This window comes from Gossypium raimondii, chromosome 12 (assembly GCF_025698545.1).
Source record: "Gossypium raimondii isolate GPD5lz chromosome 12, ASM2569854v1, whole genome shotgun sequence".
Classification (NCBI taxonomy): Eukaryota; Viridiplantae; Streptophyta; class Magnoliopsida; order Malvales; family Malvaceae; genus Gossypium; species Gossypium raimondii.
In genome coordinates this window covers 51,953,217-51,975,105 of record NC_068576.1, presented here as the reverse complement: position 1 = coordinate 51,975,105, position 21,889 = coordinate 51,953,217, and the positions used below count along the sequence as shown (strand labels likewise).

At 35.0% G+C, this 21,889-nt stretch overlaps 4 protein-coding genes across 5 annotated transcripts; 2 read left to right on the top strand and 2 right to left on the bottom strand.

Moving 5' to 3' along the window:
• Nucleotides 1-767: 767 nt before the first annotated feature.
• LOC105765019 (NAC domain-containing protein 71) lies at nt 768-3,185 on the top strand. Its single transcript, XM_012583893.2, has 4 exons — nt 768-1,492; nt 1,691-1,965; nt 2,066-2,353; nt 2,458-3,185. Exons 1-4 carry the CDS (start codon nt 1,336-1,338, stop codon nt 2,716-2,718), a joined length of 981 nt encoding a protein of 326 aa, XP_012439347.1. The 5' UTR covers nt 768-1,335; the 3' UTR covers nt 2,719-3,185.
• Nucleotides 3,186-8,566: 5,381 nt separating this feature from the next.
• On the bottom strand, nt 8,567-11,290 carry LOC105765018 (aluminum-activated malate transporter 12). The gene is made up of 6 exons (XM_012583892.2): nt 10,810-11,290; nt 10,569-10,709; nt 10,212-10,484; nt 9,995-10,116; nt 9,760-9,903; nt 8,567-9,513 (listed from the first exon to the last, which is right to left on the bottom strand). Exons 1-6 carry the CDS (start codon nt 11,120-11,122, stop codon nt 8,881-8,883), a joined length of 1,626 nt encoding a protein of 541 aa, XP_012439346.1. The 5' UTR covers nt 11,123-11,290; the 3' UTR covers nt 8,567-8,880.
• Nucleotides 11,291-13,196: 1,906 nt separating this feature from the next.
• LOC105765016 (MND1-interacting protein 1) lies at nt 13,197-16,787 on the bottom strand. Of its 2 annotated transcripts, none has more exons than XM_052624961.1 (3): nt 16,601-16,787; nt 14,786-16,444; nt 13,197-14,037 (listed from the first exon to the last, which is right to left on the bottom strand). In XM_052624961.1, the coding sequence occupies exons 2-3, from the start codon at nt 16,418-16,420 to the stop codon at nt 13,519-13,521; spliced, it is 2,154 nt and encodes a 717-aa protein (XP_052480921.1). In that variant the 5' UTR covers nt 16,421-16,444; nt 16,601-16,787; the 3' UTR covers nt 13,197-13,518. The 2 variants fall into 2 exon arrangements, with proteins under 2 accessions (XP_052480921.1, XP_052480922.1); XM_052624962.1 differs by lacking the exon at nt 16,601-16,787 and having other exon boundaries at nt 14,786-15,819; nt 15,907-16,594.
• A 267-nt stretch (nt 16,788-17,054) lies between these two features.
• On the top strand, nt 17,055-20,639 carry LOC105765017 (eyes absent homolog). Its single transcript, XM_012583891.2, has 6 exons — nt 17,055-17,216; nt 17,457-17,650; nt 17,766-17,933; nt 18,527-18,620; nt 19,167-19,361; nt 20,163-20,639. Exons 2-6 carry the CDS (start codon nt 17,459-17,461, stop codon nt 20,420-20,422), a joined length of 909 nt encoding a protein of 302 aa, XP_012439345.1. The 5' UTR covers nt 17,055-17,216; nt 17,457-17,458; the 3' UTR covers nt 20,423-20,639.
• The last annotated feature ends 1,250 nt before the right edge of the window (nt 20,640-21,889 follow it).

Sequence of the window (21,889 nt, the reverse complement as noted above, 5' to 3'; positions counted from 1 at the left end):
GGATTTGGTCGATAATATACGCGTTATTTCTAGATAATATTAAAATAAATTTATATTATATTTATGTCGCATAATCTTGTTGTGTAAAAAGAAAAAGTGATATGTCGGACTCAAGATGACATGGCAGTATGTCACCATACAGAAGTATTCCAGCGACCTCGGCTCGTATGATGGTAAATCACGTTGAAAAATACACTGAACTGCATTTCAAATATCAAATATGGCACAGATCTGGTGAATCATTATTTCTTGTTTGTACCTCATCGCAATAAATCATTGAAAATAGACTTTTGATTATACCTACATTCTTCATCAAATTGTTAGCCTACCCTTTGATGTCTAATCAAAGTTCCAAATTCTATAACCAAATATAAAAAAAGAAAAGAAAAAGGAATGCGTAGTTCGTGTATTTTTTAAAAAACGATTTTTTTTTTTGGAATCCCTATTTTATTTAGTAGACGGCGTAATTTCTATATAATTTATTTTTTTAATATTTTAAACTTGTCATCGTATTTTCCATTTTATTTTAAAGAAAACAAATAAAGAAAAAAAAGAAAAAAAATTCTACAAACAATAATGATGGTAAAGGTAATAAAAGAAAATTGGCGGGTGGTAACCAGTTAGGTGTGAAAGAGTTGAAGTAGGTGGGGCCAAAGGGTAATGGAATTTTGTGGTAAGGTTGAGATGAGCAATCTCCGCACTTTCGGTGTGTTTTTCTGAACTTGAGGCTTGGCCAACCACTATATATTAGACACCCCACAAATCTCCATTTTTACTCCTACCTTAGCTTCGCTCTCTAGTCAACTTTTGCTCAATTCATACTAACACGTACTGATATCTTTTCTTCTAAGCCTCTTTTCCCAATCAAAAACTTGTCATAAGATTTTTGAATAGTTAGGCTCCAAATTTTGCAAGTTCTACTTCTTTTTTGGTCCAATTGATTGCAGAGTTGAATCTGTTTCTGGGTATAGTTTACAGAGTCAAAGTTGTTTGTTCAATTCAATCGAATTTTATTTTGGGATAAAAAACTGAGGGGGTGGGTAAAGGGCGTTCTATCTTCACTGGAAAAAACAACTTTTTATATTTCAAAGACAATGATTCTGCCATTCGGCGGGTGCATTCTGTGGAAATTATGCTCGGTTCTTGATAAAAAATCTAGTGTTGATAAAAGCTTTTATTTTTGGATTTTCCAGATTTTTAATACATACAGCCTCGGCACTTAGCGGCAGATTTCTCAGAACTTTTGGCTCTGTTTTTTTTGTTCTATTTTCACCTTTTTAAAAAAAAATTATTATTATTTCATTTCCTTAAATTTCTAAACCGGGGACTGAGATAATGGGAGGGGCTTCACTGCCACCAGGTTTTCGGTTCCATCCCACTGACGAAGAACTGATAGGTTATTACTTGAAAAGAAAAACTGAAGGCCTTGAAATTGAGCTTGAAGTGATTCCTGTGATCGATTTGTACAAGTTTGATCCTTGGGACTTACCAGGTATTAAACCTTCATAATTCAAAAAACATAACAGCGAAATATTGTTGTCTTTGAGATTAATCTGAACATGGGTTTCTGGAAAAGCACTTTTTTGTAGCTTGGTGTTGTTACTTTTGCAATTGATTCTTGTCGTTTTCACTTTCATGTTCACTGCTTTTTTATCGAGGACTTAAAAGTGAACCTGAATTGCTTTTGCAGAGAAGTCGTTCCTTCCGAAACGAGATTTGGAATGGTTCTTTTTTTGTCCCAGGGATCGAAAGTACCCGAATGGTTCGAGAACGAACCGAGCCACCAAAGCTGGCTACTGGAAAGCTACCGGGAAAGACAGGAAAGTGGTGTGTCAATCTGATGTGACTGGTTACCGTAAGACCCTAGTTTTCTACCGTGGACGTGCCCCTTTAGGGGATCGAACGGATTGGATCATGCATGAGTATCGCCTCTCCGATGAGCCTTCTCAAGGATCAACTAATCAGGTGAAAACATATAAGCATATATGAATGTGATTCTTCATTTTTCTGTCCTTGCACTTTGATTCATTAAAAACAGTTATATGACTGATTGTGTACTCTTCAGGGTGCTTTTGCCTTGTGCCGTGTTGTGAAAAGGAATGAGCCAAAAGCAAGTGATGCTCGAGGAGAACCAAAAGCCACTAAGGTCGGAAGCAGTTCGACCAATGTCATACTTCCTGTACCAAGGACCTGTAATTCTGGTAACATTTCTTGTCAAGCAAGTTACCCTAACAGAGAGAGCCATTACACTTCTAGTGAAGTCATGCGAGTGCCACCATTTGAGCCTGTTTCTGTCAATAGCGATCCACGCGGTGTTTGGGTCTCACCTGATCTAATTCTTGATTCTTCAAAGGTATATAACTTGTTCTGAAGAAAGAAAAATGGAACTTGAAGATTCAGTTACTTGTTAGTGTTTCTTTTGGTTTCTCTAACAATTCCTCCATTGGCTCATGGCAGGACTATCCGCAAACATGTGAATCAACAGCCCAATACTTCCCACAGTATGAGTTTCCGAGCTCACTGACACCGTGGCAGCAATATGAACAGATTGACTTCTCCCCTAGTTCATCCTACTCAAATTTCGGGGAAATCGAACATGATGATCTCAGTCGCATTGGCTACATGTCACCTTACTCAGGACATGCAAATTACATGGACTTCTATGGCAATGAAGGCAATGACCAGACTGGTTTATTCAACTACATGAACCCTTTCTGAGAAAAAGGAAGGAAGATCATGGTAGCTCTTCTTTTTCAGTGAAGGGTATGAAACTTTAATCCAAGCTCCAGTTTGCAGGGGAGCTAGTGGAGATGGGAATTTGTTGATTGTGATGTAGGATGGTCCCTACTGGTATGACTAATGAATGAAATTATGACAATGCCAAGTTTGTCTCGAAGGGATCTCTAAGACGACGCCTTTTAACGTTTGTTCTCGGAGTAATAAACGATAAAAACAACCCCTTCACCGATGTCAGATTCCATTAAGGTTGCTGTGTGTTTGTTGTATTTTTGTACTGGGAACTGCAATGCTAGCTGCTAAGTGTTTTGTTTTTATCAGTTTCTGGTTCATGTTCAAATGATCTCTTGGGGTAATCATTTTTAACGATTGCATCTGGAGCTGGTTTGATGACAAATGAACTATCTATGTTGCCTACGAAAATAAAATAAGCTTTCTTTCTATGGAAATTATTGATTGCCTAGTAAAATTCTCTATCTTTTTTTATCTGAATATGTACACTAATGAATCTTAAACCAGAAAAAATCAGGCGAATGTTTGAACTGACGAGATCTTACCTTTTTAATATATATATTTTCAACTTTAATCATGAAGCAGAGTTGTCAACTTCACCCTATTGCTATCAAATTGCTTGAAGCTTTTGAAAAAATGCAATATTCGGTAGAGATTTTTTGAAGTTCAGAATGAAGTTTAGTCATATGTCGTACGCCATTTCTGTTAACTTCAGACAAAACACTCCCAACTTTTGGTCGGCATTATATCAATTCAACGGGGGTGTACTTGACCTACTACACTGAGTTGTTCAATTGTATTATTTACATGTTCACATTTTGGAAGCTTTATCAGCGAGTTGATAACTCAGTATCCTTCGAACTTTTCCCAAAATATACCAACTCAATAACAATGTGACTCACACCAGTTGATGCCACTGCTATCAACATTGTCTTTTTGTTCTTCAGGGTTGGCTTTGGCATATTCTGAAAAGCAAGTCAAGAAGAGTCACTATCAATTCAATTGCCTTTTAGATCCCATTACTGCAATTTCCCTAACCATTGTTCATTCAATGATTATGTTCCAAGTATCTATTTGAAGCAATAATTCAGTCGAAACAAGTTATCTCTACCGGTTGCGAAGGGCCATTGTTCGACCTTCAAAAATTTTCCTGTTTTTGAAGTTTGCAGAACTCACCCTAATGATGATTTGGTCAGAACAAAACAAGAACGAATAACTTTTGCTTTTGTGAACCATTGATAGCTGAAATATTTACATTTGTTACATATGGAATGTACTAATAACTAGTAAAGTACCTTCTCAACCTGAAATGAAATTTGTGAGTGAATCCTCAAAGTAAAAACAAAACAAACATTATGGGGGCACTAAAGCCAAAACCAAACTCAATGAGAACAACCAAAAAGGTACCACCCAACCCATCCATCTAGTTTTAAACAATTAAATTGCTTTCCCCCCCAATCATCCCTTTACTTTGCTAAGAGCATTGTTAAAGAAACAACAATAATATAATTTACTTTTTAACAATGCAATATTGAAAGGCCTTATATCTCTATACTAAACTCTTTTCATGCATCAGAAAGTAAATATTCTTCTAAAATTAGATTCTTTCGCCCCCCCCTTAATTTGCATATGTTGACCCTTGGCCCTTAGGTAAGCGTGTGGGCTCTTCCCAAGTTCCCTCACCAAATAAGCACTTCATTTCGTGGTTCATGAGGACTCTTCTTTTTTTTTTTTTTAACATTACGTAATGTTCTCCCACTACTAAGAGTTGAAAATGAAGTCCCAAAAAAGAACTCCACCAGAGTTCAAGTGGTGGTGAACTTTTAACAAAGTAAGAATTAAGATATCCTTTTCCTCCCATGGAAGGTTTTCCACAATCTGAAATAGTTTGTATAGCACATTAAGGAGTGGACATTTTCTTAGTATTTAAGAGTAAGTTCCTTAAATTAATTAGAAGTTACATGTCTGTAACTACTACTCGAGCCAAAATAATTTTTCATTGCAAAACTTGGTACTCCTTGTCATCTTTTCTCTTGGCATATGATAATCTCTGTCTAGACTTGGCTTGCCTCAACTCTTCAATGCCTGAATTAGTACGAGGGCCACTAAACCCGCCCATAAGTGGTGGCAGGTGAGGTCCAATGAGCATCCCATAAACCCCAAATTGGGGAACCTCTCGAGCATAACCCAAAGGTTCTTCTTCAGTGCCCCTATTTTGGGAAGTATGATAGGACCAGTTTCTTCATTTCAAGTCTAGTAGAAGAGGAATGCACCAAAATTGAAGGACTCAATCTTTTTCACCAATTATAAGATAAGGTCCCTTAAAATCACTGCAGTTATCGTGCTAAATCCATCAATGGCAGCTTTATAGCAGCATTTCAGTTCCCCACCTAATGATAACATATGACAACTACATTTTTATAAGTTACTTTTGTTATGCTAGGAAAAATCACAGACCTATTCATGGGTCAGGTCACCCGGCCTAGCCTAAAGGTCCGCCCGAAATGTGAAAGGGTTTGGGCAAAAAAATATAGGCCCGAAAAATGAGATTGGACAAAAAATAAGACCCGTTTAAAAAACTGGTCGGGCCTCGAGTAATGCATTTTTAGCCCGAGTCCGGCCCTGCCCGAATTCACTAAAGGACAAAAAAAATCTGTTTTTTTAAATATTATTTTCTTATTGTTTTCTCCCTATTTTGCTACCATTTTACTATTATGTTGCTACTATTTTGTTATTATTGTTTGGATATTGTATAAAACTTATTTTATTGTTCATTTTGTTATTATTTTGAAGACATTTGTTAATTTTGTTATTATTTTAGAGATATTTGTTTGTTAAGTTGCATCTATCTTAGTGTTATTTAAGTATACATATTTTTTAAAATTTATTTTCAATTTGTTGGGAAATATTTATTTTGATGTTTTTAATATTTTTGATGTATTATATATATTTTAAAATAATATAAAAATTAATGTGGGCGGGCTGGGTCGGGCTCGAGTTTTAACATTTTTATCCGAGTCGAGCTTGGACAAAATTTTAAGCCCATTTTTCCAGTCAGGTCGAGCCCAGACCTAACAAACGGGCCTAAAATTTTAGTTGAGCCCATCCCATGCACACCTCTAATCACATATATTATGAACTTGATTTGTTTATAAATATTTTTATATATTCATATATACATACATACATATATACAAAAGGCTATTACATTCTCATGATTTGAGTGAATTTTTTTTATGTAGAAATATATTTATAAAAAATATATAAAAAATAAATGAAATTTTTGTTAAAAAGGTAAAGTTGAAGTTTTAAAAATCATTTACCTATTAAATTGATGTTTATTTGATTCATGACACCGATTCAATTAGGAACTTAGAATAACATCTCGATGCCATGGAAGCAACATATCTTTTTAATCTTTCATCTTACTAACATCCTCATAAAACTCAGTAAAAAGAAATGTGTCTTATCTAATCTTTCATTACACTAACATTGATAAGTGTAAAAGTAACATATTTTAACCTCATTCTTAGCGCATTTTTGGGTGATTATGTGACATTAATTGTGACTTATATACTCCTAATCCTTTATATTCATGTTTTGACTCTTAATAGGACGTTTGAGAGTAATAGGAGTGAAAAACGGTGGAAATTAAAACATTAAAGCATTTCGGAAGCTGTACACATGCAACAAATTTTCACACAAGCAATTCACACAATCATGTGTCCAGGATGTGTCGATCTTGAGAATTGTGTGCGCTAATGGTTGAAATTTACGATTTTTAGGGATTTTAGCACTTTAAGGAGATATAAATAGGGAAATAAAAGGAAAAAGAAGCAACCATCAAGAGAGAGCACGAAAATTACTTTTAGAACACCATTGAAGCTAATTTCCAAGCAATTTTCCACCAAAATTGAAGAGTCCAAGTTGATTTTCAAAGGAGTTATCATGGATTTATTTTATTCTTGTGATTCTATTATATTTTTGGTGTTTACTCTTGACATTATGAACTAATTCTTTTAATACTTAGGGGAAATGAACCTTATGATGAATTATTCTGTTGTTTGATTTCTATTTTTATGTAATAAAATCTTAGTTCGTTTGTTTTAAATTATGAATGCTTTATCATTATTGGGTTAATTAATTTTAGAGTGTTAATCCATGTTTGATGTGTAAAAGTCTAAGGTTGAATAGATCCTTCTTATGATTATATCTTTCATAATTGAATGAAGTTGCATGTAATCCTCAAAATAGTATGACATAAATATACCAAGTTAGAGTAAAATCTAATAGGGATTCATAAAGCAAATTAATGCGATAATAGGAGTTTTGATTAGAAACAAATTTCAATTAATTAACCTAGAGTTAATTATTTTTATGTTCGAAAGAGATATTAGCATAAATTAGAGATTTCTTGGATCAAAGAGCTAAGAAAATAAATTTTATAAATTAAATTAAGAATTATTAGATTACATAATATAAATGTGATCATTACTAGTAATTGTAGTTCTTGAGGGAACAATATCGATGCTCATCATAACTATACTATAAATTGATAGGTGCACTTACTTTAGTCAATTTATTAGTTATTTAATGGACATCAAACATCCTCATAATATTAGATGAACTGCATTTCTTAAGTATTTGTTTCTTTCCCTGTTATTTAGCATTTAAGTGCTATCAATATGTCACCACTTTCAACTCGGTCGACTCTATTTTGATACAATTTATTGTTTTTTTACTCTCCATTTAGTTTGAATTTTTTTCTTAAGTAGATCTATCAATGGATCGAGCCAAAGCTCGCTCGAAAAGTGAGATGGTCTAAAAAATGGGCTTGGGCAAAAAAATAAGACACATTTTTTTAGGTAAAGCTTTTTTTGGCCTGAGCCTAGCATGAATTTGTCAAAAGAAAAAAAAAAACTCTTGTTTTCTTACTATTTTTCCACGGTTTACTTGTTGTTTTCTCATTGTTTTGCTGTCATTTCGCTATTATGTTGTTATTGTTTGAATATTGTATAACTCTTTTTTTTTCTTGTTAATTTTACTTCTATTTTAAAGGTATTTGCTTGTTAAGTTGCACCTATGTTAGTATCATTCAAGTATAAATTTTTTAAAATTTATTTTCAATTTGTTAGGAAATATTTATTTTAATATTTTTAATATTTTTATTAATTATATATAATTTTAAAAATTATATATAAAAAATTAATATAAATAAGCTAAACTGAACTCGAATATTAATATTTTTATCCGAATTGAATTTAAATAAAATTTTAAACTTATTTTTCCGACGGGATCCGAGCCGACCAATAAACAGTTATATTTCGAAGTACTATTTCCTTTATTTTGACAATAGTGATCACTGCAATCCCACTAATAAATAATTATAAAGTATTTGTCACATCTAATATTTGTAACCTTATTTTATCACCTTTATTTGGTTTTTTGTTGTTGTTATTGTTGCTATTTCAGCAAATAATCTTATCAAATCAGCCAATAACCTCTTAAGTGGCATAACAGAAACTCCAACTCTTTCTCCATTATAAGAGAAACTTTATTCAATCTTCTTATTATTTTAATTCAAAGTTTTTTTCTAATCGTAATTTCTATTAAAATTTGTGAATTCATCATTTTTATTTTCTATTAATCATATGTCACCTTAGGTGAAAATGGCTTGATAAAACTTTCAAAGTTGACAGGAAATATTTCTGATTTTAATGATTGGAGAGATTTTAAATTAAAAAAATTATACTTAATTTTAACTTTTAAGTATAGAGACTAAACCTTAAAGTTGATCAAAATACAAGTACCAACAGCATATTTTAACCATATTTGTTTTGGTCTTCAATTCTATATCTTCTCAAGAGGGGAAAAAGAATCTAAATATAATGAGAATATCAAGAATGTTGTTTTGGTGGAGAAAGTATCTATGAAGCTACATGCTTTATTTGAGCCAACCTAGTCAAAATTCACACCCTTAAAGATCAATGGCTATAACTTGCATCATATCATCTAAAATTGTAAACGAAAATCAATCTAAAAAACACAGTAATGATCTTTTTTTTCTCTGCAAGACAAAATAAACCAGCCATATTCTCAAGAAATTGAACTCCTAAGAGCCCTGTCTCCCTTTTAATCCGATGCATGGGTTGGCAGCTGATTCTTAGCAACATCCACCGGTGGTTTTTCGCATTTCACAATGATTTCATCATCCTCAGGATTGTATTCCTTGTAGCAAGCTATCCTCCCCAATTCTTCAACTTCTTCAATCACATTATCAAGCCTTGCTACAATCTCCACTAGCAATGATGCAAAAGCAGCAAAAGGGAGTGCTTCCGAGAACTCCAGGCTAGTTATTGCGATTTTGCTCAACTGCGGTCTCAATACCTTCCTTTCATTCTCTTTAGCTTGTTCACTAGCCCTTTTTGTTTTCCATTCCATCAATGCGGACGAGTCTGTTTTTACACTTGATAATGAAACTCCATGTCTGTCATTCTCTGGCTTATTATGACGAGCAGCATGTGCAGCTGCTAATGCTAGCATGTTGTTGGCTTGGTTATTGTTGGATCCTAAGAAGAGCCTTGGTTGGGATTTTATGGCAGTATTAAGGTCTTGTAAAGCTTCGTGAAGATGATCGGAGAGTATTCCAGGGGAGCAATGGCGACGGTTTCTGATGCTGTTTGCGAGTTCCATTAATGCTTTGGTTACTTCTCCAGCTAGTCGAATACAAGGGTCTTTGAAGAGAGCACGGACAGATCGTGGGGTCTAAAAAAAATGCAATGAAATTAACTACTACTGTTGGTATTATAAGAAATTATTGGTCTATTAATAACAAAGAGTAGAGACCATTGAGGAAAGCTAGATCCTGCTTTATGATGTAGCTTCCTGTTTGGAAGTGAATTATTTATTTCATTAATGGGATCACATTGAACAGTCTGCAACAAAGCCTTGCCAAAACATGTAATTATTTTTGTTATTTCCTAACAAATACAAGTTTTATTTCAAGATTACCTGAATTTCAGTTAGCAAGCACCCATGCAAAGCAACGACTGTATATCCAAATTGGCGAAGAACAGCTCCCACTTTCACATATTGTTGCCATGGAAATCTGTAACAGTGCCTTGAATGCCTCGGTTCCCAACTTGCATATAATGCCTGCAAAAACCAAAAAGTATTTCTTTACATTAGCCATATGCAATTTAGAAGGGTTAGCTTAGAAAAAGTACATATAAGTAAAAGATCTTACCAGCGTTTCATCAGTAGATTTGGAATCCAAAACTGCCTTGTAACCTTTGTAGATGGGATCCTCTGATGATTTTTCTTGGTTTTCTTTTAGCTCAGAATCATTGAAGTACTCATTAACACAAGCTGCATCCATTTGCAGTAAAATTTCATTACCATTTTTATTAACACGAGAGCACTCAAGGCATTAATTGCAGTTAGGTCTATTCAATGATATATACCTTCTATAGATTTAGCTAGCCCTTCAAGCTTGCCAACAGTGGAATTATGGAGGTCTTCACCTGACCAAATTGGAAATACCAGAAGGCTCATGAAAAGACAAATGCCACAGCCGATGACAATGGTGTAGAACCGATCATGTGCGATCTTTAACACGTTTTCGACTCGGTAGCTTGACACAGTGATCAAATTGAATGTCAAGAGGAATATCACAACACCATAGTCATAGTTTTTCTTTATATAGGGAAAGAATCTCATGTATGTGGCAGTAGTTCCTGTTGATTGAGAAATGAATTCGAAAGTCATCGGAAGATATAAAGAACAAGGGAAACTTCCATACAAGTTTTTTAAGTATTTACCTATCAGAAAAACCGCAGCTCCGATGAACACAGCTCGAAAAGCCTTTCCGGATTTTGTTGCAATGAACTCGATGAGAAATGCTAATGATCCGGCCAATACAGTCCCTAATCCCCTGTTCAAGCCTTTGCATAAAGTTGCACCTTTCAAACAGAAAAAAAAAAAAAGGTTCAATACATTTTGTTTGTTCGTCATGAAATTAAACTAATGCGGGCCATGAAAATTTCAACAAGAAAACCAAACCTGCAGTGAATTCCAGCACGACAACCACAGTCATGACGGCCCAAATGGCATTTGTTCCAATCCCTTTGAACAATGGCTCCATCAGATACAAGAGGGAGACTAGCGTCAAAGACAAACCAACCTTGAAAGCATGAATCATCCTTCTAGGATCTTCTCGACCGACTTTCCAAATGGTTCGCCACAACCAACCTGGAGATCTCTTCATTTTCCCGGAAAATTCAATAAGGCGTTTCTTCCAGTTGTTCTTAAACGTTTCAGGTACACCATTTCCGTTCATTTCCGTTTCCATTCCCACATGCACTTTGGTAGCCATATTTTTGAGACAAACAAGGTATGTGACAAATGGTGGAGCAATTATTGGGCACGTATCTAGTTAAAGAAATTGTGAAGATACAGACCAGAAAGGAGCATAGAAGAGTAAAAATATGGTGTTATATATTTTGTGGGGGGAGTTATTGGTTTATTTGCGAGCAACTCCAACTTTTTTGAGAGGAGGCAATGTTACTTTATATGAAGAGGGATGGAGCGAGGCGACTTATTTCCATAATCACATGCCGTCCATTATAAAGTGTACGTATTGAAACCTTTGTCATTTTCACAGTGGCTAAAGTCAACGAAAAGGAGAAACATCAAGTTTGCCTAATATATATATTTACTAATTTTCTTTTTTTATGTATTTTCTTTTTATTATAAAATATGGTAACATAATATATCATAGATAAAATATTTTTATGATTCAAATATTTTATTTTTTATCAACAATGGGTTCCACATTAGTTTAATATAAAAGATGATGATATGTCAAGCAATGAGGTTATTCACTTGTTACAAAAGAAAATGATACATACATATATATATGATTTAGTTGATAAATAGTTTTGTACTTGAGAAAACATTTGACATATTTGAGTTTTTATCTTATTGAAAATATATTTTAATTTTTTCATAATAATTAATAAAAACATTCTATTTTTAGGAAAAAAACATTAACGAGAAAAATAGACTCATAGTCACAATAGTTGCAAATATAAGCCCTCCATATGCAATAGTTATAGCTTATATATGAAATCATTATTTACTTTTTATTTAATCATGACACAATTATCTTATGGAATCTTAATAATTGTATGTATATAGGATAGATTGTTGGCAAACTCAACAGAATTGAATCACCAGACTATATGGAGCCTATATTAGCTGCAGTATAGTATGTATAGCTAAGAATTTATCTGGTAATACTCTTTACCATTATCTCTAAACATCCCTTAAATCAAATTTGAGTTAAACCTAAATTAAGACCGTGATGGAGATTCTCAAATCTCAACTACCGTATAAACTACATTAATGAACTCCCAAGAATTGGCAACACATTGGTCAAAGTTGAGTTGAACCAATTAAAACATAGAGCTGGCCAGGATCCCAAAGTCATTTTCCAACCTGCACCCGCACCCTTCTCTCTCTCGGTCTCTGCTTGACACATAAAATTGTGGTTGGATTTGCACAGCTGGTTGACCAAAAAGATTTTGGACTCGAAAAGGGAAGTTTGTTTGCCTATGAAATATGGGGAGGGATGGTCACGGACTAACTCAGCAAATAGTAACTTGAAAGAAAAGGAATAACAAAAGGGCTAAGGCTTTTATTATTTGATTGTTTGATAACCTAACATCAACATCCCATTGCCATAGCCATAGCCATAGTGTGACCATTTTCATAGGGCGACTGCGTCGGTTGCTCTCCAACAGCTGTTCCCACTGCCAACCTTCTTTCTCGTGCTTTCTCAACCTTTCCATATGAAGCTCTGCTTTTGCCGTTTGGTTCCTTTGCTTTCCTCCCATTTGGTTGTCTATTATTTGCTTGCTTTCTCAACTTTTTTTTCACTTTTCTACACCAGATGTTTTAAAAGGTTTCGTATGCATAAAAATCTCTCCCTTTTCTTTTCTTACTACACTATTAAAAGTGGATATAAAATACATCTCATTTATTAAGACTTAAATGATTTTTAATTTTGGCAACTAGACTTAAATACATCTCATTTATCAAGATCGTTTTTAAAATAATTATCCCATAAAAACTCTTTAAAAGAAGTCCTAAAAGAGTGTTCATATTAGAAGAATCCTTCTTAATTACCATAAAAAGAAAATAAACTTCTCTTCTGGTATTGTTATGGCTAGATATATCTAGAATACCCTTTTTCTTTTCTGCTTATTTTTGCTGAAACCATCTTGAAATATCTTAAAAGTTACAAAAACACCTAGTTTTGAAGTGGTTGGTGCTTGATAAATGATGACATTCATGGTTCAACAGTTGTCTATTGCAGCCATGGAACAGGAAAAGAAGATAAAAATGGGTTTTCATTATGCAAGGGCTAAGAACTCAGCACGAAATCCTTTAGGCCAGGAAAGCATTATATCCATTGAATGCTATGGGATTGGTATTGTCATGAATAGAACATATGAGAGTTGCTCAATTCAGGTTCTCAACCTGATGGCAACAAAACAAGCACGGGCTTCAACTTATTTTAAGGCTTAAAGCATAAGCCTTAGAGAACATCGGTAATTATTTACATACAAACTCATCATGCTAAAGTAGTATCAGCATGTTTAGGTATATGCAAAAGCCAGCAGTCTCACTGGCGCTAGGATAAGAATACCGCATAATACCAAGTATGAAACTTTGGTTGCATAGTATTTTCTTAAACCGAAAATGTGACTATGAACTAGCACCAAAAACACGAATCCTCTGTTCAATCGGCACCTGACAGCATGGACAAGTAGCTTTACCCTTCTTCCCATAACTGTCATTGCAATTAGCACATAGAACCTGGTGCGCACAAGGCAGGAATACAATAGAGACTTCATCTTTTGAACATATTATGCATTCTCTATCACCGTTAACTTCTTTCTCAGAAGAATCCTCTAGCTTATCTAATTCATTAAGCAACTTAGCAATTGTTTCTCCCTGGGGTTTTGTACCTTCTGACTTTCCTGTGAGTAAATTATCGGACTGATGATTCAACTCAGTAGATTGAGAAGATAGTTTCAGACGGGATAGCTCCTGCTCAAGACGTTGGTGATCATCCCTATGACGCTGAAAGTCAATCTCTATCTTCAAGCGCAAAGCTTCAAGCTTCCTTTTATTGCTTGCCTCAGCTGCTTCCTTGGAGCATCGTTCCTCCTCAACTTGAGCCAAGGCAAGTTCTTTGGACTTTAACTCCTCTCTCCATTTTAACTATAAAAGAAGAAAATGACACAGAATAATTGCTAATCTCTTGAAATTGGGAGATCTAAGATTACTCAAAAGCATGGGAGAGAAAATGAACATAAAAGGGTCAATCATACAAATAAATAACTAAAACCTCCAAAAACAGGGACAAAATAAAATATAAATCAGATACATAAGTATCAACTAGAACAAATGCACAATCATAGATTACTAAAAGAGGTAAACCAGGGAAACAATCAGCTCTCATCCACAAAAAGAAAAAGGGGGCATTGAACTACACGAGCAAGAGTTGAGAGTTACTGTTCACAGATCAAATCTAAGCAAGTTCACAATCATACATACAAGAGTCCCTCTGTGTACTAAGCTTTCTTTGGCTGCTGCTCAGAGGAGGCACCTCCCTAGGCTGGCCATTTTACACCCAAAATAATGAGTCTTGTCCTTTCCAACAGATTCACATCACACATATATGTTAACGATACATAAATCCAGAATGTGAATTCCAGCTTCTAATAGGATCACGTGCTTCTCTAACATAAGACCTTAAGATGAACTAGACAAGACAGCTTATGTATAAGGGGTCTCTAAGTCAATAAATTATTTATGGTACAAAAAGAAGCATTCCCAATACACATTGACAATGCTGAATAGATCTCCCACTATTTCAAACTAAGATAACAATCAAACTAGGCCTAAAGAGATGGAGTAGATATCTTATGCATGTAAGCACATGTGTCAATATGTAAAGATGATATACCTCTGTTTCTTTCTGATCCTGCTCTACTCGAGCTAAGCATCGTTGCAGATCTTTAATCTTATCCTTTTCATCAGCAATCTCATCCTGTAACTTAGCTTTCTGTTTCTCCCAAGCCAAAAGCTTCTTCAGGCACTTTTTCTCTCTTTTTGCAACCTCCAGACATGTTGTGACTGATTCTGATGCACTTAATTTAGACGCCTCCATCTCAGCTCTGATTTCTGCATTCTCAGTCTCAAGCCGTCTCACAGCTGCATTTGCCCGATCCACCTGTCCACTAGCCTTCCTCAGGGCATTCTCCATCTCTGACAACCTTTTCATGGTTGAGTCCTCTATTGTGTGTTTCCCTTTCTTCATCCGCTGCATCTCTTCTCTTTCCATCCTCAACATTTTAAGCTCTGTTAGATCACTACTAAGCTTTCTTGCGGCCTGCATTGCCTTTTGGTGAGCCCAGTCCTTCCTCTCTTTCACTTGCTTCTCAAGATCCTTAATCTGATGAAGCAGAGAAATTATCATCTCACTTTTCTGATCTTCCCCAGCACGCTCTAAATTCTCATCAATATTCAAATCACGAAATTTACTCAATACTGAATTAACCCCATCCTGGCTCATCAAATTCTGTGACTCCTCTGATTTCTCAGCAGAAACCTCACCCCCAGCAACAGCCAGAGGGGCATCCCCACTAGACAATGTGCCCACACATGCCTGATTTTGTGTCTGCATTTGTTTTGAATTGGCTCGAAAACTTGCAGCAAAGATAGCAACGTTCTTTTTCAACAAAGACTTCATTGAAGGTGAAAGGTTGAACCTCTTAGGACACTCAATATCCCTCTGCAAAGTCATTTCAGCACCACAGGAAAACAACCCATTCACTGCAAAGTCACCTCCATTCCCAAACCCCCAACCACCATGAAATCTACACAGTGCCGGTGAAACAACACCAACCCCGTTATTATCAACACTCTCTAGGGTATTTGAAACCGGACTACACCCATTAGGAGAAGGAAGTGATGGAATCTCCATCGTACTAGCCCTACCTACATGAAGATCACTCATAAGTAAACACCACATAGCATCACCTTTACTCAAATGTGGCCTAACTTGCTGCAACAAACAAATCATACCGGCCAGCGAATATTCCTCCAATTGCCTCAAATCTGGAAAACCAGACTCGGATTCCTCCGAATTACTCCCATTACTATTATCACAACTACTGTTCAAATAAGCCAATGAATTGTGCAAAATATTAGTCAAAACATCCATTCCACCATAGCAATGCCCATTTCTCAAAATAGCCTTTAATGCAACATCCTCATCGTAACCTAACGATATAAGCTTAGTTATCGCTTCATTGTACAAAAATTCCAGGTTTTTCAACAAAATTTCCTCTAATTCTTCCTCAGTGCAATACCCCCAACCATGATCATTAAAATTAGCATTGGCGTTGTTATTAGGGTTAAGATTAGGGCATTGGGTCGAATCATTTACACCCAAATGGTAACTCAAGGGTTTGATACCCGATTCAAGTATGGATTTGGATATCGAAGCTTTGTCAAGAAGACAGCAAGGATCGGTTTCGTGTTTCACCGATCGGGTCCTTCGGGCCGACCGTATATGCTTGTCTCTAGTGCAACCCATCTGTTTGTGTTTCCCCCCCCCCCCCTTTTTTTTTCTCAATACAATCAAAATAAATCAAGATTCAAAAAAATTTATATAAAAAAAACTGCAAGAAAATATGACATGCAGATCAAAATAACAACAAAGAGAAATACAAGAATCAAAAGGGTCTGTTAAGAGATACAAATAAGAAACACTTACGAGATTTAGGTGAATATGGGTTCGTTTGTTTCAGTGTTGAAGGGGAGACGCAGAGAGGTTAGAGAAGGGAGAACTGGGAAAATATTCAGCTTCTTATTTATTAGTTGCAGTTATATATTGTAGTTTCAAAAAGGGGTGAGAACGTGGGAGGCAATATCAGCGATTTCTGGCGCTGTGTTGTTGTGTCATGTGAGGACCTGTCCAAAAATCGGGCAAATGTGTGTCCTTCCTGAAGAAAGGTTTGGGCCAAATTTTTAGGCCATTTTCGCCTTTCGGGGTGTAAACAAAGAACCCAATGATGTGGTATTTTTAGCATTCTTTGTTGTTGAATTCTTGTTCTTTCTAAGAGGATCTGTTTTTTCTTGTTGGACTAGTAGAATAAGTCCAAAGTGTTGGGTTTTCTTTCATGAATTTCAAGGCTAATCGGCCGAACCCATTTCAACATAGCATGGACATAGCGGACCATAAACGACGCCATTGTTATTTGGTATTTCTCTTTTCGGGTTTATATTCTCTGAGAAAATTTATTCGAACTGCGAATACTGTTCTTTCAATAGCAACGCTCAGCTCACTCATTCTGCTCCATCTTTACCATTGAACTCATTGACCCAGAAAGGTAAACTTCAAATCCTCATTACCCTTTTATTTTGCGTGATCTCTAGTGACATTTATCATATCCTTGACTTTGTAATCAAAGTTGACCTTTTTGGCTTTTTTCTTTTTCCCTGATGAAAACTGAATAGCTTAGGCAAATCGATTTAGACCATGAATATAGCTATATGATATTATTTTTTTTATTATGGGCTGATGCAGTTGGGTATTTTGATTTTTGTGTTGTCTTTGTTTTGGTTAATAGATATGAATAATCAGATAACAAATGTATACATATGGGACATGGATGAAACCCTTATATTGCTCAAGTCTTTGTTGAATGGTTCTTACGCTGAGGCTTTCGCGGGTTTAAAAGATGCTCAGAAAGGTGTTGAAATTGGAAAGATGTGGGAGAAACATATTCTTCAAATTTCTGATGATTTTTTCTTCTATGAGCAAGTATGTCTTTAGGTTCTTCTTCTCATTTATCTTTTTTCCCTTTTTATGGTTTTTTTTTTTTTTTTGCAACTATGTATACTGAATTTTACGGTTATATATATTGAATGTGCTGCAGATTGAAAACTGCAATAAGCCTTTCCTTGAGGCCTTGAGCAAATATGATGATGGGCAGGATCTGTCTGATTATGATTTTAATCAAGATGGTTTTAGTCCTCCACATGATGATCTCAACAAAAGGAAACTAGCATACAGGCATCGACTCATAGCCAACAAGTATAAACAAGTATTCCATCTGATGCCTTTCAAGCCTAATATAAATTGTGCTTCCTGTTAGTTGTTTTGTTCCACCAGTTACTGTTTGTATTTGCTTGTCATAGTTATTGCCACACATGTTGATGAAGTCAAGGTTTAGCAACAGGTACCACCGTTAGTTGGAATTTTGTGGGGAATTGTCACAGAAAATCTAATATAGCTTAATCTGAATCATGTAGTTTATATCAGATAATACCTTATGGTTTAGCAATGAGGGAATATTAATGGTAAATAGATCTATCTCCTAGAGGTACTCACTGTTGGGTCCTTATCTGGGATTTAATATTTATGTAAAAGGAAATATTGTGCTTATATCATAGGGATTTGGTGCTCGAAAGCACTTCCTTGCACGACATAGGCAACTTAATCTTTATTTTTCAGTTTAAAGCTTCATCTTTTGTATTTCCTCATATATACCTTTGTTTACCGACGGTAACCTCTGATTGTGTTTTCTTTTATTTTTCTCTTCAAAGGCTATGAATAGATAAGAAAGGCAATTGCAAATGCTTCTTAGATATAGAAACATAAGTGCGTTCTTTTTTAGAAAACTCTCTATCATTTCAGGGTTTACACAATATTTTGGACCCGGAGATGATGGATCTCTGGGATGCATTGTACAAAATGACCGATGAGTATACAGATGGGTGGCTTTCCTCTGGTATGTTCCGACTATGATATGGCTACTGATGCATTCAGTTTTTTTTTCCAGCTGCCATTAGTTTAGTGCTGAACTAGAGTTGTTGACAGTTCTAGTATTATACTTAATATTGAATCTGTTTTGTTTTAATTAGATGTGGTCACTACACGTTTTCATTGAGTGTTATGAATTCTTTTTTCTGGATTTAGATCAATGTTGAAGATTAACTTCTTGAGTATTTCGGATAAAGGTTATAGCTGCTATGTATATTGGGGTATGTGAAGCAGATCAATTGATGTGTGCCGTAGGTTTTTACTTATAGACCATATTCAATGTGTTTTTGTGGTATTCTAAAATGGGGCTCAAAACTCACTAAAGTTGTTACCTCTTAAGAGTCTTTCAAAGCTTAGAGATATCCTTCTCACTGAACCTGCATTAATTTGAAGCTTAAGTTTTAGCTTTGCCATAAAAAATTAAGAATTTTCTTGGAACTTGAGCTAAAGTTCTCATGTTTTCTCTTAAATCACTTGCTTTGCTCAGTATTTATTCTTTATTTTCTAAATATAGCACGGGCACTCTTGGAGCAGTGTTTAGCTGGGAATGAAGATCCTACTATTTGTAATACCGTTGCTGGTGGGGTTGTCAGATCTAATGCTACAGGGTCCCGGCACATAAATGTTTTGGTGACTTCTGGGTCTTTGATTCCTAGCCTTGTTAAATGTCTACTCTTTCGACTTGACAATTTGATATCGCATGAAAATGGTGAGTAATCTTGTATTCTCTTGAAGTAACCTATGTTTTTTTCATAGTACATGTAGAAACTGTTATCACCGGCCTCTACTTTAATTGGCATAATTACTGTATTCTGCCTGCCTATGCTTACTTTCTCTTATATTATATCCTCATAGCAAGTGGTATCTTCATAATAAATGCCACACAGTAAACTTTTTTCTTCCAACGGCTAGCTACTGAACGAGGGGTGCCCCACTTCTGTCCATGGCAAGTTCAATATTTGATATCAGGTCCTTGACACAAAAACCAAAGGACTTTTCCAGCTAAGTTAGCCATACTCATGTTAAGAGGATAATTATGAAGGTCCCTCATGTTTTGTGCAGTTTATGAATGTTGAAGTAATCAAGGGTAGTGTAATTGATGGTTAAACGCACATCATTTTCAAAAAAAATCTTATCCTAAATTGATCTTCCAGTAAAGATATCTCTTGTTAGCCATGACTCAGGAATTTAATATTTTATCTTTTGTTAATGCGGAAATTTTCAGTTGAAGAAAGCTTTTAAATGGAAGAGATGAATTGCCTAGAATTCGATTTCACATAGAAGATACCTTCCGTGTATCAAGTTCCTTTAGAATACCCTTTTTTTCCCATTCTCTCTATAAGGACATTATTTTCCATTCCATGTAGTTCAAGAGTTCAGGTGGTAGTCATATTTATCGTCGTCACTAGTTTGCCTGCATACTGTTTTTCTTAAGTGAACTCATTATTCATCGTGAAGAGAAGAAAAAAAAAACAAATGACCTAGTACTTACAAAACATTTATTCTCCAGTTTACAGTTCATGGGATGTGGGGAAACTACAATGTTTCCAGTGGATCAAGGAACGTTTTGACAATCGAAATACCCGCTTTTGTGCAATTGGAGATGGATGGGAAGAGTGCGAGGCTGCACAAACCATGAATTGGCCTTTTATCAAGGTAGACCTGCGGCCCAATAGTTCTCACAGGTTTCCGGGCCTCACACTTAGAACAGTAGGTTTCTATTTCTCTATTGTGTATGGGAACCCTGATTCAGAAAATGATGATGACTAAACCATAAATTTTTTTTGTACATAAAACCAAAGTTTAAACATATGGAACCTGCATGTCTGAAGAAATAGTATTGTTTGTATAAGACGAACCTCGGCTGCCTCTTAGGCTATGTATCGATTGTATAATGACTAATATCTGGCAATTTTCTTCTGGATGCTGCCATTATACCTTATGCTAAAATGACATACATTTTCATGGAATGGTATGGTTATAAGCATATACGTTTCCTTGTACAGATTTTGTGTTAGTCAGGCAATTCCTTTTGCTTTGATAATTTTGGAAATTTAATTTTATATTCATGGATTGTGGTCTTGCTATGTAAATATTATGTAATACATCAAATTTTTTTTTTCTTTTTTTCTTTTAGTACATTATATCCCATATTTTGCCACAGGAAGTAGCTGAAATGCAGTTGGGGCAAGTCTTGTTAAATAATTGCCTCTCTTTTATGATTCTTTTGGCAAATATTTGATGTCATCCATAAAATGCCGCCCTCTCTTCCCTTTCATGCAAAAATCCCCAGAAATGTGGTTTAAAATTGGAATAGCATGGATTGAAATGTCAGCATCTGATGTTATGGGGCTATAAATTTGGACAAAAGTGTTTTACATTTCTGGTTCTTGTCCTGTAATGACATTTTTAACTCTTCTAAAACAAATATTTATGTTGGCTTTGATTGTTTTTATCATATAATTAATTATATTTCACTCAAATATTTAGAGATAAGGCTCCGAAGAAGAAAGATTATAATATTTATCCGGTGTAATAGGAAGGATTTGTGGCCTGTTTTCATACATGGATGAGTTCCAAAATTTAGGATTATCCTTAATCTATAATAGATAAGATTAGATACCAAATCCTTTCTCGGATTTCAATTTGCTTAAACAGATTAATTGATTACTAAGTGAAAGGACTGATATTGTGGGCGTGTTGTTTTCCTACATCAATTGATCTAGACCTTTTTTGTCCTCTCCTTATTACCAAATTAAAATGGCTCAAACAATGGCTGCCTGATTTTCAAAGATAAGATCAAATCTCTTGTTTGACGTATAAGTGACGCCTTGATGAAGCTCATAGACTGTGTCTTTTATTATTATTATTGAAACTTAGCATATTGCTAAAACTTGGTTAATTTGTAGGGCAACAAAGAAAGCAGGTCAAGCATTCAATCAGACCATTTAATGACACTCTTGTTTGAAACTGGAAGAAATTTACCCTTCTGATTACACTAGCTCGATAACGATTTTTCATTTATATTTATTCAGTTAAATAGTACGATGTTTCATGTTCTTTAAAAATTTATATTCAAATTTATAGGCGGAGAAAATAATGTTGGAAGAACTTTACTCTTCATTTAGGATCCAACCCAACTTGTCTTCGAATTTAGTTAGGTGATTATCGAATACAAGAAAATATATCCTTTTAAAAAATACTTACATAGCTGATGACAGACATGGGTTTCTAGAA